Here is a 15361-nt window from a genome sequence, read left to right on the forward strand (position 1 = left end):
TGTGTCCAGTTCTGTATGCCACATTTCAGGAAAGATGTGGACAAATTGGAGAAAGTCCAGAGAAGAGCATCAAAAATGACTGAAGGTCTAGCAAACATGACCTGTGAGAGAAGATTGAAAAAATTGGGTTTGTTTAGTCAGGAGAAGACTGAGGGGTGAAATGATAGCAGTCTTCAATAACATAAAAGCTTGTTACAAGGAGGAGGGAGAAAAATTGTTCTCCTTAACTACTGAGGATAGGACAAGAAACAATAAGTTTAAATTGCAGCAAGAGCAATTTAGGTTGGACATTAGGAAAAACTTCCTAAACACTGGAATAAATTGTCTAGGGAGATTATGGAATCTCTGTCACTGGAGATTTTTTAAGAGCAGGTTAGATAAAGAGCTGTCAGGAATGGTCTAGATAATACTTAGTCCTGCCCTGAGTGCAAGGAACTAGACTAGAAGACCTCAGGAGGTTCCTTCCAGTCCTATGATTCTATGAAAATGCTTTGAGGTCCTTCTGCTTGAAAGGTGCTACATAAAATGTATCATCATTTGCATATATGGTTTCTCATAGTCACGAGATACCAACCTGTACAAGAAAATGGGAAATGTAATATTAGATCAGACCAATGGTGCAAGAGACAGTCTCCGATAGAGCCAATATCATATACTTCAGATGAAGGTGCTAAATCCCCCCCCATAGATAATTTGGGGATAACCTGCTCCTAGGGGATGTTTCTTCCTAGCTTCTGTTAGTAGCTGGATCATGCCCTTAACCCCAAGGATTCATATCCTTTCAACATATATCCTATCTGGTGTAAGTTCTTGGTCTGAGTGATATCTTTTGACAATGAGTTCCAGGGGTTAGTTACGCATTCTGTAAAAAATATTTCCTTTTATTGGTTTTAAGTCTGTTGCCTTTCATTTTAATTGAATGTCCCCTTGATTTTGTATTATGAGAAATTAAATAGGAGTGCCGAGTTACATTCTCTATACCATTCATTATTTTGCAAAATTTTATTGTGTTCCCTTCTCATTCATCTCCTATCCGAACTAAACACTGTGAACTATCATGCACTTTTAGTGAAATAGGCAAGGATGCTGAGAAATAGCAAGAGGGTCCACATCATCTCCTCCCTGCTCGAAAATCAATGTTTCTTTGTTGAGATGGGTGGTCAGAAGAGCTGATGTACTCAGCGGAGGGGATTACCCCACGATTCAGTGCTATCACCCTTGCTGTTTAATGTCTACACAAATGACCAAGCAGAATCCCCTCATGTGCACAGATTCATTTATGCTGATGTTCTTTGAATTGCTGCTCAATCAGAAAGATTTGAGGATACTTACCGCATTTTACCTGGCTCTCTGAGTGTGCCTAGAAAGTACTATTGCACATGGTTTCTAAATGCCAACTCCGGCAAGACACAAGTGTGTACCTTCCACGTGAAATACCATCAGGTCAAGTAAAACTTCCAGATATTGTGGGATGGTACAATCCTTGAGCATTATAAATATCTGGTCTACCTTGGGTCACATTAGACTGAATATTGACATTCAAAGAGTATGTAAAGAAGCTGCAAAAGAAAGTGAACTCCTAACACTGTATACTCCAGAAACTGGCCAGCACAAAATGGGGAGCTGTTCCAAAAACACTCTGTCCCAGTCTGTATCACTCCACTGCAGAATACTGTACATCCATATGGTCTTGCTTGGGCCATGCACACAAAACTGATATTGAACTCAGTCAATCCCGTAGGATCATCACAGGCACTTTGAAACCAACTCCCATGCTGTCACTATATTGCCTCACATGAATTGCACCAATATTTGTAAGATGGGATGTCTTCAGTAAAAAGGAGAAACAAAAACAGGTGCATGTATCAAGACATCCACTGTTTGAACACATTCCACCACATAAGAGACTGAAGTCCAAAAAAAGCTTCGACCCTGAAAATCCCTTACCCCAAAATCCCACTGTGGAAGGCTGCGGAGTAACAAAATGGCAGGAAATGCCGATGCTCTGGGATAACCTGGTTCTTTAGAACAACTTCCCCCAGGGACTGACTTCAAACAAAAATACTCCAAATGGCGTGAGAGCTGGGGTGGCAAACATGGTGACAATATGACAAAATCGAAGATGAGGAATGCTGCAAATATGAATGTGGAGAGCCTAGGCAAATACTTGAATACTGCCCGGTGCAGTGCTACCTGTCAATACCTTTTTCTCCCAAAGAACTATTTGATATAAGCAATGCCACCATGTCTTGGCTACAATTTTGGAGTGACAAACTGTGATGATGACTAAATGTTCCAGGCCTGATTCTCATTTATGCTAAGTCCTTTTAAACTGCTCTGGCACCTGTTAATCTTTCTAAAACTTTTTCAAAACTCAATTTTTTTTTTTGGTTCTCACATATAATAGCTAATGTCTAACTGAAAAAATACAAGTGTCATCCATCCATCCATCTATGATAACCCAGTTTCTCAACTCAATTATATTTCAATGTCTGAATATTAAAATGGATTGTTCTCCAAGGAGATGGAGACAGTTATACATAGTAGTCTCCTTAAATGAATTGAATCATAGAGCATGGGATTGTAGTAGTGTCATTTCCTATAAGAAAGCTTACCTGCATGGACGATTCCATCACTGAGACCACTGTCACAGCATCTTCCAAAGTTACAGTGTCCCTAAACATCAATCGAGCATGGGCTAGCAAAAATAAATGAGCATTAAAAAAAATGTTATTGAAGTTAAAAAGCATTTGTTTGTATTAGCAACCAGAGGCTAACAAATTCAGGCCTTATTCTGAAAACATTTATGCTTGTGTTTAACTTTAAGCATAAAAGTAGTCCCATTGACTTCACTGTCATAAGTGTCTGCAGAATTGGGAAAACTTAACTCTCCTTATTAGAAATGAGGTGTATCTTCTGGATTAGAGATTCCATAAGAATTTGAAGGAATTAGAAGAAAGAAAAGCGAAAGACTATATTTAAACAACTGTAAGGTGTTGAGATACCATGATGATACATGTGGTATAAAATAATATTTATCTATCCAAATGTATTGATAGCAACACAACCTAACAAAAAGAAGGACATTTAAAATTAAAGCTAACCTTTCATTCTGCGTGAGAAAAGACATGATTTAAGCAATACTCCACACTTTGCATTTCCTTCCTTTTGTTGGTCTCTGTCACAGCCTTAATGTTATTTAAACGTGTTTTTTCCATATTATTTTTTTCTCCTGCTTCACTTCCCATAACCATTATGCAAAATAGAATAAATTTTATGCATGGATATAATGCAAATAATTCTCCATACTATGCCATTCTGATTGGTTGTGTAATTATGCTGATGAACAGTTATTTTTAAGCAAGAAAAATGGTACTTTTGTATAACACTTTGAAAATATAAAGTGCTGGTTAAGGCCCCAATCATGTGAATGCATATTTATGTAAAATACTTTATAACATGAATAGCATGAAAGTATCTGCAGGATAAAGGCTTTAAATGATAGGAAAGTTTACAAAACAAAACAAAAACAATCCCTTTCTTCCCCCCCTTTCCTCCCGCCACACACAGACAAAGAAATTCAAATAGGAACAACTGACTAATAAAAGAGACATCTTTGACAAAATAAAACATCACTCTGGGCTGAAATTTGTTATACAAAGTTACTGTATATTCTTTTAAATTCATTTTTAAAAACCGTTAAGCCATTTTAAAGGACAGAAGAGCACTACCCTAGATATTTGACCCTTCCTTTATTTTTTGTTCTTAAAACTCAAATATAGTTTTGATTTTAAAGTGAAATTTCATAACATTTTAGTACACAATGTGGACAGCATTCTTGGTATTTAAAATGAAATAAATGAAATGTTTATTTTTAGTAACATTATGGGATGGTAAGGGTCAAATCCTTCCACCCTTCTTATGTCTTCCTCAGGCAATAATCCCTCTGTCTTCAGAATGAGCAGGAGTGGTATGTGTTTGAAATGTCCAAGAGTGGACCCAAAATTAAAGAAATAAACCCTGAGACAGGCATTAAGTAAAAACCAGATGATTTATGTAATCCTTTACTTTTTTAGAGTGCTGTGCAAATATTAACTAATTAATCAATCCACATTTCGTTCTTAAAAATCTCTGCCTAGAAATATATTTACACAATTAGCTACAGTGGACATATGCAGTTTTATTAGATTTATAAAGGAGCCAATCACTGTGGGCTCATTGGGATAACTGACATCACGTGCCAAGTGTTTGCAGTATTGGGTCCTTAATTATCATTGTTCATTTCCCTTTAACTTCTTAATACTGGTTTAAATTTTTTGGGGGGAGAAATATAATAAATTAAAATTCAAACTAGTTGTGTATATCTAAAACCCCCACAAAACCTATAGGTTCACTAATGCTAAAACTCAAGGAGGTTCATCCATCCCTAGTTTAGCTGGAAGGTCACGACTTAGCCTATGAACTATAATTGCACTTTTAACGTGTCCATTTAAAAAAAAAAAGGTTGGGCAGAAAAACAAAAACTGCCATGTGCTCACCTTCTGCTAAGCGTATCAAACTCTCTAATAAGCGAATGGTAGTTCGGGCAGCATTTCTGCAATCACTCTGCCGCTGCATCTGGTAATAACGGACAAGAATAAGGTTGCTCTCATCAGACAATTTTGGCTGTAGATTCTTTATTAGACAAAAGTAGGTCTTCATCTTTTCCATGCTCCAGAGGTTTTCTGATTTGCTTGGGCATCCTGCATAACAAGTGCTCAGTCAGTAACTTCAAAACAATGACAGAGATAAAACGGGAGTACTTGTGGCACCTGAGAGACTAATAAATGTATTTGAGCATCAGTTTTTGTGGGCTACAGCCCACTTCATTGGATGCATGCAGTGGAAAACACAGTAGGAAGATATATGTATACCCACACTCTAACGAGAGTGATCCGTTAAGGTGAACTATTACCAGCAGGATAGAAAAAAACTTTTTGTAGTGGGAATCAAAATGGTCCATTTCCAGCAGCTGACAAGAAGGTGTGAGGAACAGTGTGTGTGCGTGTGTGGTAGTGGAATAAACATGGGGAAATAGTTTTACTTTGTGTAATGACCCATCCACTCCCAGTCCTTCCTAAAGATTCCTGTTAAATAAATGAATGAATGTAAAATGAGGTTTTATTACATTTTGAGCAGAAAGGGACTATCATTCTCTTAGCTCAGCTATGATTTGGCCAGATTCCAGAATGGGTTATTACGTTCTGTTGGGATTCCCTCCAAGACCTTTTCCACTCAGCATATCTAAAACACCTTGTCCGGCATGTCACTCAGGTTCTATATCCTAGTTCCCAACATCTATACTTCTTTAATTGAATTGATTTGGACATCACAGGGTCCATGTAAGAACCAACTGCTTTGCAGATTGTGTAAGGACTTATTGCTGATGTCCTCACCTTAAGACATTTCAAGCTTATCAGTTCAAGGTGTTCACGCTTACTTAGCCCCAAAACACCATTTCCAGTCCACAACCTGTCACATCCTTGTTTACAGCTTAACCTTGCACTCAGATCAAGCTACATGCAAGTTTACTCATGCCCAGCATGATCTATGCCTACACTACCTACCTAATTAGCCTACTGTTTAAACTGCTCATGTTCTGCTGAAAGTTCTTGCCCTGAACTGTTTTATAACATTGCTGTGTTTCACCCCAGGCTGCAACATCCAATCCTGCTTCTAATACAGTCAACAGCAAAGCTCCCATCAATTTAAATGGGAGTAAGATCAGGCTCACTGTTTATCAGCTTGTTCAGTCTGTAAAACATCCAGGTATCTTTGAGATGAAAAGCGCCACATAAATATATGATTATCTCCTCTAGCTATCTTACATATTTTACAGGGCCAATCACTATGTGCCAGATGTAGCACACGTGTGGACTGGAGGAGAGACTGCAAGAAGATTTTCCTCATCTTTTTATTTATTTATTTATTTATTTATTATTACCGTAGCACCTCAGAACTTCAGGCACGGACCTGGACCTCATTGTGCAAGACAAAAAGACAGTCTTTCCCTCAAAGATCCTACAGTCTTAAGTATAAAACAAGAGACACAACTGATGGTACGGACACATGGGGAGTATAAGGAATCAAGAGACAATATTGTCTAAGTGGACAAGACAGAGGGGCAACAAACAAACCGAGTGAACAATTACAGGGCAGCAAATGCCAAGTTAGTTCCACTTTTACTTTGTAGGGTATGTTACATAGTAGGGGATCAGCTAAATGGAAAGGGAAGGGAAGCGGATGTGGAGGACATGGTAGAAGGGGCAGGCATGGAGTGAGGCTGATTGAATGTTGTCACCATCTGACAGGTGTTTAGTAATGTAGGTCAGGAGTTCTCAATCTTTTTCATTCTGAGGCCCCCCACAACATGCTATAAAAACTCCACGACTCGCCTATGCCACAACAACACATCTTCTGCATATAAAAGTCAGCACTGGCATTAGGGGGTAGCAAGCAGGGCAATTGCCTGGGACCCCATGCGTCCTGCAAAACTAAGTTGCTCAGGCTTCAGCTTAAGCCCCAGGTGGCAGGGCTCAGGGTCCCAGGCTTCAGCCCCGCACAACAGGGCTTCAGCTTTTTGGGCCCCAGCAAGTCTAACACTGATCCTGCCCATGGCCCCCCAGGATGCCCCAGACCCCTGGCTGAGAACCACTGATCTAGGTGACAGGGATTGGTGGTCTCAGTCCTATTCCTAAAGGACAGGCAACCACATCACAACCAGCACAACTGGCACCGTGCATGAAATGAAGGATCAAATGAAAATAAACTGAACTACCCTTTCAGTCACTGAAGTGGTCACTCCAAAACTGGGCTGTAGAACATTTGGGAAAGGTCAGTGCAGACAAGAAGCTTTATATACATTCAAAGAGTCTGTTTTTACCTTTGTTTTCCAATATGAAAGAAGAAATTATGCGATCCCAGTCTTCATTTCTCGTATCTAGCAATACTAAGACCAGGTCAAATCTGCTCAACAGAGGACTGCCAAGGGCTATGTTCACGGAGATTGATTCATTAGGGTCATATTGGCCTTTTGGATTTGTTGCTGCCAATATAGTGGTTCTTGTGTTCAGCTTGCACACTAAGCTAAAGACAAAGATGATGTACGTCACTATTCCATGTAATTGGATACAGAAAATAATTTTTGAGTAAAATATAAATAATCATATTTTATGTTTACATAGCACCATTTAAAGAATCATAGAATCATTGGTTTGACACAATTTGTTCTTGACAAATCTATGCTGTCTGTTACTTATCATCTGATTATCTTCTAGGTGTCTGCAAATTGATCGCTTAATTAATCTTTTCAGGTGCTGAAGTTAAGTTGACTGGTTTGTAATTCTCTGGGTTATCCTTATTCCCCTTTTTATAGATTGGTACTGTACATGCCCCTTTCCAGTTCTCTGGAATCTCACCCATCTTCCATGATTTTCAAAGATAATCGCTAATAGCTCAGATATCTCAATTCAGAGTTAAAAATAAATAAATAAATAAATACATACATATATACACACACACATGCTGTTCCTATGGCTAAGCACTTTACATACTTTTCTACAGTGAAAAGAGTATTTTCTCCTTGAATCGTTATCTTGGCTCCTGTGTTTTTAGTTGCTGTGGGACACTTTTGTCCCAGTAGTCACAGCACAATCCTTTCAATTAAGGCAACAGAAGAGTAATTCTAAATTTGGTTTATCACCAGGCTATTTCCAGTCAGCTCCAGGCAAGTTGCTACCTCATGTCCAGAACCTGAATGTAGGTTAGAGCCAATAATCTTAGCTTTCCAATTTACAGTACACACCACTAGAAAAGAGCGTGGTTCTCAACCAGTACAAAGAGAGATTAAATGAACAAAGCAACATTAACTTCTCTATGTAATGGTATAATTATTTACAAATTTCTAAGTAAATACAGTCCTTTTTAAAGCAAGTGACTGAAGCTTTGCGTGCTGAGAGCAAAACTGTGTTCTAAGTTCCCATCTACAAAACAAAATCATCTATATCAGGGGATCCAGTTAAAACATGGATCCATTTTACAAAACAGATTGAACCAAACCATAGCAAGTCCAAGTCATTAGCATGGTTCAAGTACATGGGAAGTTCCCATCCATACTGCTGGGATAGGTCATCAGGACAATAGGACTTGTAATGGCACACTTTCAGCCTTGCCCATTTGTTGTAGGCAACATCCTCATGAGCGGATACTTGGCATACTGGGGATATTGCATGGTCCTACTTTATTAAAATTGCTCATATAAAAATAGCATAAAACTGTAAATATGGAGAAAAAGTTGAAAACAGATTCAGTGTTAGGTCATTGGATTAAGTTAAATACCATTCTAAAGAGTGTAATTGTTTAGGTTGACTGGGCAGTTGTGTCTGCATAACGTTAATGTAAAGTGGGACTTGCCTCTAGTGAACTGTGCCCACACACTTCTGAGGTGATTTTCCCTGTCTGCACAGTAGGCAGTTGCAATTATGCTGAAAAGAACTCTGAGTTGAGCTGTAAGCTCCAGCATGGGTACAGGTTAAACCAAAAGGGAGGTGGTTAGCAGAAATCCACAACCAGGACCAAGGCAATGTTCAGTGATTCAGTAACTCAGAGAAGGTTAGTGCACCAGATGGTGAAGTAGGTGTGTTGGCTTGCTTTTGTAAATAGAATGAGATCAGTGGCTTACTTGGCTAATTTCTTGTAGTCTTTGTGGAAGAAGCAAGTCCTGAGGAGGGATTTAAATGAGGAGAAGCCATTCAGCAGACAGTAGTATTAGAAAAAAACCCTGGAATGGTTGTGGAAGAAACACATGAATGGGGTCTCAAAGCTGTTGTCATTCGCTGAGTTGTGGGGTGGAGGAAAAACTAAAAAGAGACAGGGGCAAATAAGGAGAGAGAGACAGAGCGTAAAGTGCCTGGGGTGGGAGGATAGCTTGAATTTGATGTGTGTGGAAAAGGGAGAGTCAGTGGAGATATTCAAAATAGGGAGTTGGTTTGAAAGGCCAAGAAGATGTGGATATCAGGATACCAAAGAGGAGGAGATTATGGCAATCAACAAAGGAGACAATTTGGGCTTGGACAAGAGTTGTGTGTGACTGGACAGGAAGACAAGGTTTGATTTCAAATATATGTTATGCAGGAAAAAACAGCAAGATATTGGACACAGTCTAGATGTAAAGGGAAAGGGAGGAATTAAAGACTCCCGGGTTCCAAGCATCAGTGACAGGGAGAATGGTGGTACATTCATCAGTGACAGAGAATGGGAGAAAAGTTTTGGATGAAAGACAGGAGACCAGATTATTGGTGCAGTGGCTCTACGCCTTCATAAACCAGGCCATTTGTATGCAAGTACCTAAATTTAGGGTTTAAGAACCTAACTTCAGGCACCCAGGGTTGACTTTTTTTTTTTTTCTTTTTTGCACAGTCTGCTGGCACCAGAATCTACAAAGGAGATCAATTGGTGCCATCAGCTCAGATAGCAAAGTGACTTAATTGCAAGGTCATTCTCCAAATTTAACTCCTCAAGCACTCTGCAGTCCTCAGATTCTGAGGTAAATGTACTCTTTCAGTATGTCTGCATGTCTTGTCAAACAATGGTATTTTCTACATAGCTAAGAATTTACTGCCTCATAAACCAGCTAACGGATTTTAATTATGTAAACAACTCATTTATGAGTGGGCTCTTTAAGAAGATCTACCTCCTTAACCTCAAGTTCTGGATAAGATAGGATAATAGCAGGACCTGAGGAGGCAGGGATAAAGGTGGCTTAAAACCAGCTTTGTATCCCCCTACCCCTCCAAGGTTGAGGACAGCTATGGGCCAATTCAGTCCCTGATGTAATTTAGAGCAGCCTCAAGAATGCTCTAACGTACACAGGCAGCCACAACACCCTTGAAGTCTTTCTGCTGGATCAAGATCACTGGAATGCAAAGTGCCCTAGGCCCACCTCCTCCCACCCTTGACACATCTGAAGAGAGAGGGTGGGATAGAACTGGCTATGCTGGCTATCCCAGCCAGAGATTCTGCTACTTTAGGGAAATCTCCAGCTCTTCTATTAGGGAGGATGTCAGTCTCCTTTGTGGACAGATTGAGGATTTGGCCAGTAGCTTCACTTGCCACAGAATTAAAAAATCCAAGTTTTCAGAAGTAGCATATACCATTTTCCCTTCACAAGTTAGTGGCCGGTAGTCTCTTTCATGAGATGGGCCACCATATAAAAATGAGCAGCCTGGGAATTGCTCCTTCTTCTTTTGCTGCTTGACTAATTATTTGCCATTCATGTAGGGAAAAGAAAAACGTGTTTTCAGTCCTGGCTTCTGAACTGCAACTCAAATTTTAAAAAATGCCTCACTCCCCACAGTACTCCCAAGCCCACCACTCTCCAAAACGCTCTTCTTGACGTGCCCTCTCTATATGCAATGGCCAGATTTCCCAAAGATGATGCAGGGGATCCAAAAGTATTTTATTCATATGCATCCATTGGTCCATTTCACCTTCCTTTGAAATTTTGACTCATAGTCTAAGAGTATCTTTTAAAACAAAGATGTATAGTATGGTATAGGAAAGATTTAAATTGGTCAGAGGGGCAAATCTAGATCTAACATTCATTTTAATATTTCGGAATTCAGGGAAAAGATATTTTGTTATTTCATCACATGCATTTAAATGCCACTTACCCCGCCTTAGCTACACTGATGGTTTGTTGCTCCATTGCTTCATGTATGCTGGTTCTGTCATGTTCCTTGATACTATTAAATTCGTCAATACAACAAAGACCTCCATCTGCAAGCACGAGTGCTCCAGCTTCCAAATTCCATTCTCCAGAATCCTTCACTGCAGTTACTGTCAAACCTGAAGAATATTTATTTCAAGTCTTTTTCAAAAATGTGTGTGTGCATTTGAATGCAAGGGGGGGATTAAATACACTAGCTAGTGGCAGGAAGAGAGAATGCAGGCAATGTGCAAGCTTCAATGCAGAGCTCTGCTAAAGCACCTCAATTCAGACCTACTGGTATGACATTCCATCTATTATAGTCCAGGTAATGGTCTGGGGAGCAAAATCTGCCAAGCATGCCAAATTTTGAGGTGATGATTTTATGATATGAACAAATTTACAAAAGGAACCAAGATTGAGAGGACTAAATTCGTTGAGTCAAGCAAACTCAATGATATTAGCAAAGTTATACCAGGAATGCATCTGACCCACTATCAACACTTAAAGCATATATAAGCCTCAAAAGGTCATGCAACAAACTCTGCAAAATAAAAATATTTTAACATTTCTTTTAACAGAGACCCTGTCATAAACAGATAGCTAAGGGTTAATGTTTCTTTTACCTGTAAAGGGTTAACAAAGGGAACCAAACACCTGACAAGAGGACCAATCAGGAAACCGGATTTTTCAAAGCTTAAGGGAGGGAATTTGTGGGTGTTTCTTGGTCTTGGGTCTTTGTCTGTTCTGTGCTCTCTCAGCTATGAGAGGATCTATTTCCAGTCCTTCTAATCTTCTGTTTCCCAGTTGTAAGTACAAAGGTAGCAAAAGTATTTGCATCTGTGTATCTGGCTGGTGGAGTCTTTATGTGTATTTGGCTATAAGTACTTTAAATTGTATTGTTTTTGGATAAGGCTGTTTATCCCTTTTCTATTGTTTATTCATTTTCTATAAGTTGAAAACCCTGTATCTTACCATCTAGATTACAGAGAACTGTTATTCTATTCTTTCTTTTTTTTTTTATTAAAAGTTTTGCTTTTTAAGACCTGTTGATTTTTTTTTCTAGTTGACCCACCAGGAAATTGGTGGGAGAAAGGAAAGACAGGGGGGAGGGGAAAAACTGCTCTCTGTGTTTAACTCTCCTAGTGTCCCAGGGTGGGAAGAAGCTAAGGGGGAAGAGAGAGAGAATCTTTTCTGTTTCCTTGTCTTTGGGTTTGTCTCTTTGTGGAAGAGAGGAGACATGCTTCTTGGTATTGTGATGTAAAGAGGTTGCATCAGTAACTCTCAGGTTAGCCCAGAGAGGAAACTCTGGGTGGGAGAGAGGTGGGGGGAATGGTTTATTTCCCTTTGTTAGGAGACTCAGGGCATCTGAGTCTTGGGGTCCCACAGGGAAGTTTTGGGGGACCCAAGTGTACCAGGCACTGAAATTCCTGGTTGGTGGCAGCCTATCAGATCTAAGCTGGTAATTAAGCTTAGAGGCTTTCATGCTGGTACCCAATCTTTGGGACGCTAAGGTCCAGATTTGGGAATTATACCATGACAGACCCATTCCCCAGTTCACGAAACAGAAGTGACAGACTAAACTTCGAACTTGTTCTGACAGAGTTTCTCTTTGATTTTTGGATTCATTTGAACATTAAATTTAAAGTGAAACCTAAGACTGGAAATGCATGGGAACTAAAACCAAAGAAAAAGTTCCCCAAAGCATCTGCAAATGGAAACTGCTGATTGTGACACTGCTGTAATTAAGCCTCATAGCTCTGAATGCATGAAGAGTTTGAACTGCTACCTGACATGTTTCTTGTTTACATATCAAGACTATTCAATTTTCACTTTCTCCAGTGAGTCAGTTTTTTTCTCCGATACAGTAGTTAGTTCTGAAGAGGAGTTAACCTTAGGACGATGGTACTTGTAGGTATTTATGTAACATAAAGGGATTTGGGATTGCAACTATAACTACTAGAATGGCCATCTATCCTTAAACATATGCAACTGCCCTTCTCCCCTTCCCTGATCTCTCTTCTATCTGTTACCTCTTCTGTCTAGTTCCCCCGCTTTTTCACTCTCCAGCTCTTTTTTCTTTACTCCATCACTGCCTGAATCACAGATGGCCCTATGATCCACACTCCATAGCTCCTAAAGATGTTATGGAGTGCTAGGGCCACATCCAGTCTAAAGATCATCCTGGTAGGACTGCAATGCGCACAAAGACCTTAATGGAGCACTGGAACCAGAAATCACAACCTTTTGGCTGGTGTACAGTTCTTGTCAGTGCAATTCTGTACTCCCAGTAGACAGTGAAGAGTCAATGAAAATCGAAATCTCTTTGACATATTGCATGTTTTTTAGGGAGATTCGCTATGATGAACCCTAGTTCTCTTAGGTTTTAGTTCACCGTTCTAACTGCAGGACAACGTAGGCAGTACATCACCTTGCCGGTTTAAATAGCAGAATTACAAAAACCAAAATAAATTCTAGCACTGTGATAAATAGATATAGAACAGGAGTAGGCAAACTACTGCCCATGGGCCACATCCAGCCCATCAGATCATTTAATTCAGCCCTCAGCTCCTGCTGGGGAACAGGGTTGGGAGTTTACCCCACTACGGTGCTCCAGCTGGGGAGCGGGGTCGGGGGCTTGCCCCCCCCCCCACCCGCGAGGCTCCCAGGAAGCAGCTGGCATGACCTCCTCCGGATGCTACGTAGCACATGGAGATGTGGCCAGGCGACTCTGTGCACTGCCCCATCCGCAGGTGCCACCCCCACAGCTCCCATTGGCCAGGAAACGCAACCAATGGGAGTTGCGGGGGTGGTGCCTGTGGATAGGGCAGCATGCAAAGGCACCTAACCGCACCTCAGAGCTGGAGTGGGAACATGCTTCTGGGAGCTGCTTGCGGTAAGTGCTGCCCGGAGCCTGCACCCCTGAGCCCCCCTGCGCTCAATCCCCTGCCATAGCTCTGATCCCAATCCCACCATTGAAACCCCTCGATCCCTGCCCACGGCCCTCTCTTCTACCCCAACCCCATCCCCAACCCCACCCCAGAGCCCACACCCCCCTCCATGCCGCAACAGCTTGCTCCATCCCTGTTCACCCTCTTGCCCTTTGAACCCATTGGTCCCAGGCTGGAGCACCCTCCTGCACCCTAAACCCCTCATCCCTGGCCCCACCGCAGAGCCTGCATCCCCAGCTGGAACCCTCACAACCCTTGCCCGTACTGCAACCCCCTTCCCCAGTCCTGATGCCTCTCCTGCCCTCAGAACCCATTGGTCCCAGCCTGGAGCCCCCTCCTGTACCCCAAACCCCTCATCCCCAGCCCCACACCAGAGCCCTCACCCCTCTGCCTCCAACCCACAGCCCCGCCTCACACCCTGAACTCATTTCTGGCCCCACCCTAGAGCCTGCACCCCCAGCCAGAGCCCTCACCCCCTTCCGCACCCCTACCTCCAATTTTGTGAGCATTCATGGCCCGCCATACAATTTCCATATCCTCACCCCGGTATAGAAAGTACTAGTGAACACTGATCACATATTCAGTACAGCAGTGGTTCTCAAAGCTGGTCCGCTGCTTGCTCAGGGAAAGCCCTTGGTTGGCTGGTTTGTTTACCTGCCGTGTCCACAGGTTCGGCCAACTGCGGCTCCCACTGGCCAATGGGGGCTACGGGAAGTGATGTGGGTGGAGGGATGTGCTGGCCGCTGCTTGCTGCAGCCCCCATTGGCCTGGAACGGCAAACCACGGCCAGTGGGAGCTGCGATCGGCCAAACCTGCGGATGCAGCAAGTAAACAAACCGGCCTGGCCCGCCAGAGGCTTTCCTTGAACAAGCAGCAGATCGGCTTTGAGAACCATTGCACTACAGTATAATATCTTAGTAAATACCGACCAAGACTGCCCCCTGCACTGGAAGAACCTACAGAAGGGAGCCATCTGAGAGGAAATCTCACTGTCACCTTAGCGATCTGGACCATGGGCTTCCACACAGAATCTCTGTGCCCCAGCACTGCCCTCCAGTCCTCTACAGCTCTGCTGTGGCTTCCTGTCAGCATAGCTCAGGCTTTCCAGGCAGGGAGTAGCCCCTAAAACACTGTCTTACATAATCACTCTGTTACACTCAAGAAATTAATAAATTAAATTTCAGATATTAATACAGCCTGAGCCTGTATTTACTGGAGAGTAAATTCCCCATAGAGCTGAGAGAGACAATTAGCATTTCACTCAGCCCTGCCCATCTTGTCCCCTCCCCAGCCACAGATCCCTGACCTTGCCAGTTGCTCTCTTCAGAGGCTGGAGATAAGAAACCTGGTGCCACAGATCTGGGTCACGGGTCCATCCTCCGTGTCCAAAGAGTGAGCTCTTCATGCAGAAGGCCCCTTCCCCATGGACCTTGAGGGGATGTTCAAGCCCATTGTACCTCACTTCCTGAGTTATGATTTCACCTTAAAGCATTTTGATTTTTTTCTACACATCTAAGTATGCCATGGTGGTGAGCTGTGGAGAATGAAGGTTGCTTCTGGCAGAACATGCTTGTGCAATAGCTTTCCTAAAGCTGAGATTTCTCTAGGTACTTAAATGAGGATCAATTCCGTTTAAACACTAAGGGTCCAAACCCACAGTGAGCTC

At 41.9% G+C, this 15361-nt stretch overlaps 1 protein-coding gene across 2 annotated transcripts in view; it reads right to left on the reverse strand.

Moving 5' to 3' along the window:
• The window catches only part of MCM9 (minichromosome maintenance 9 homologous recombination repair factor), a 73189-nt gene that overhangs the window by 9327 nt on the left and 48501 nt on the right, over nt 1-15361 (reverse strand). For both annotated transcript variants that reach the window (XM_032780539.2, XM_075063903.1), the window contains exons 8-11: nt 10710-10884; nt 6923-7125; nt 4539-4742; nt 2616-2698 (exon numbers count right to left, since the gene is read on the reverse strand). In XM_032780539.2, the coding sequence (XP_032636430.1) occupies nt 2616-2698; nt 4539-4742; nt 6923-7125; nt 10710-10884 (665 nt within the window). The remainder of the gene's footprint in view (nt 1-2615; nt 2699-4538; nt 4743-6922; nt 7126-10709; nt 10885-15361) is intronic.

This window comes from Chelonoidis abingdonii, chromosome 3 (genome assembly GCF_003597395.2).
Source record: "Chelonoidis abingdonii isolate Lonesome George chromosome 3, CheloAbing_2.0, whole genome shotgun sequence".
NCBI lineage: Eukaryota > Metazoa > Chordata > Testudines > Testudinidae > Chelonoidis > Chelonoidis abingdonii.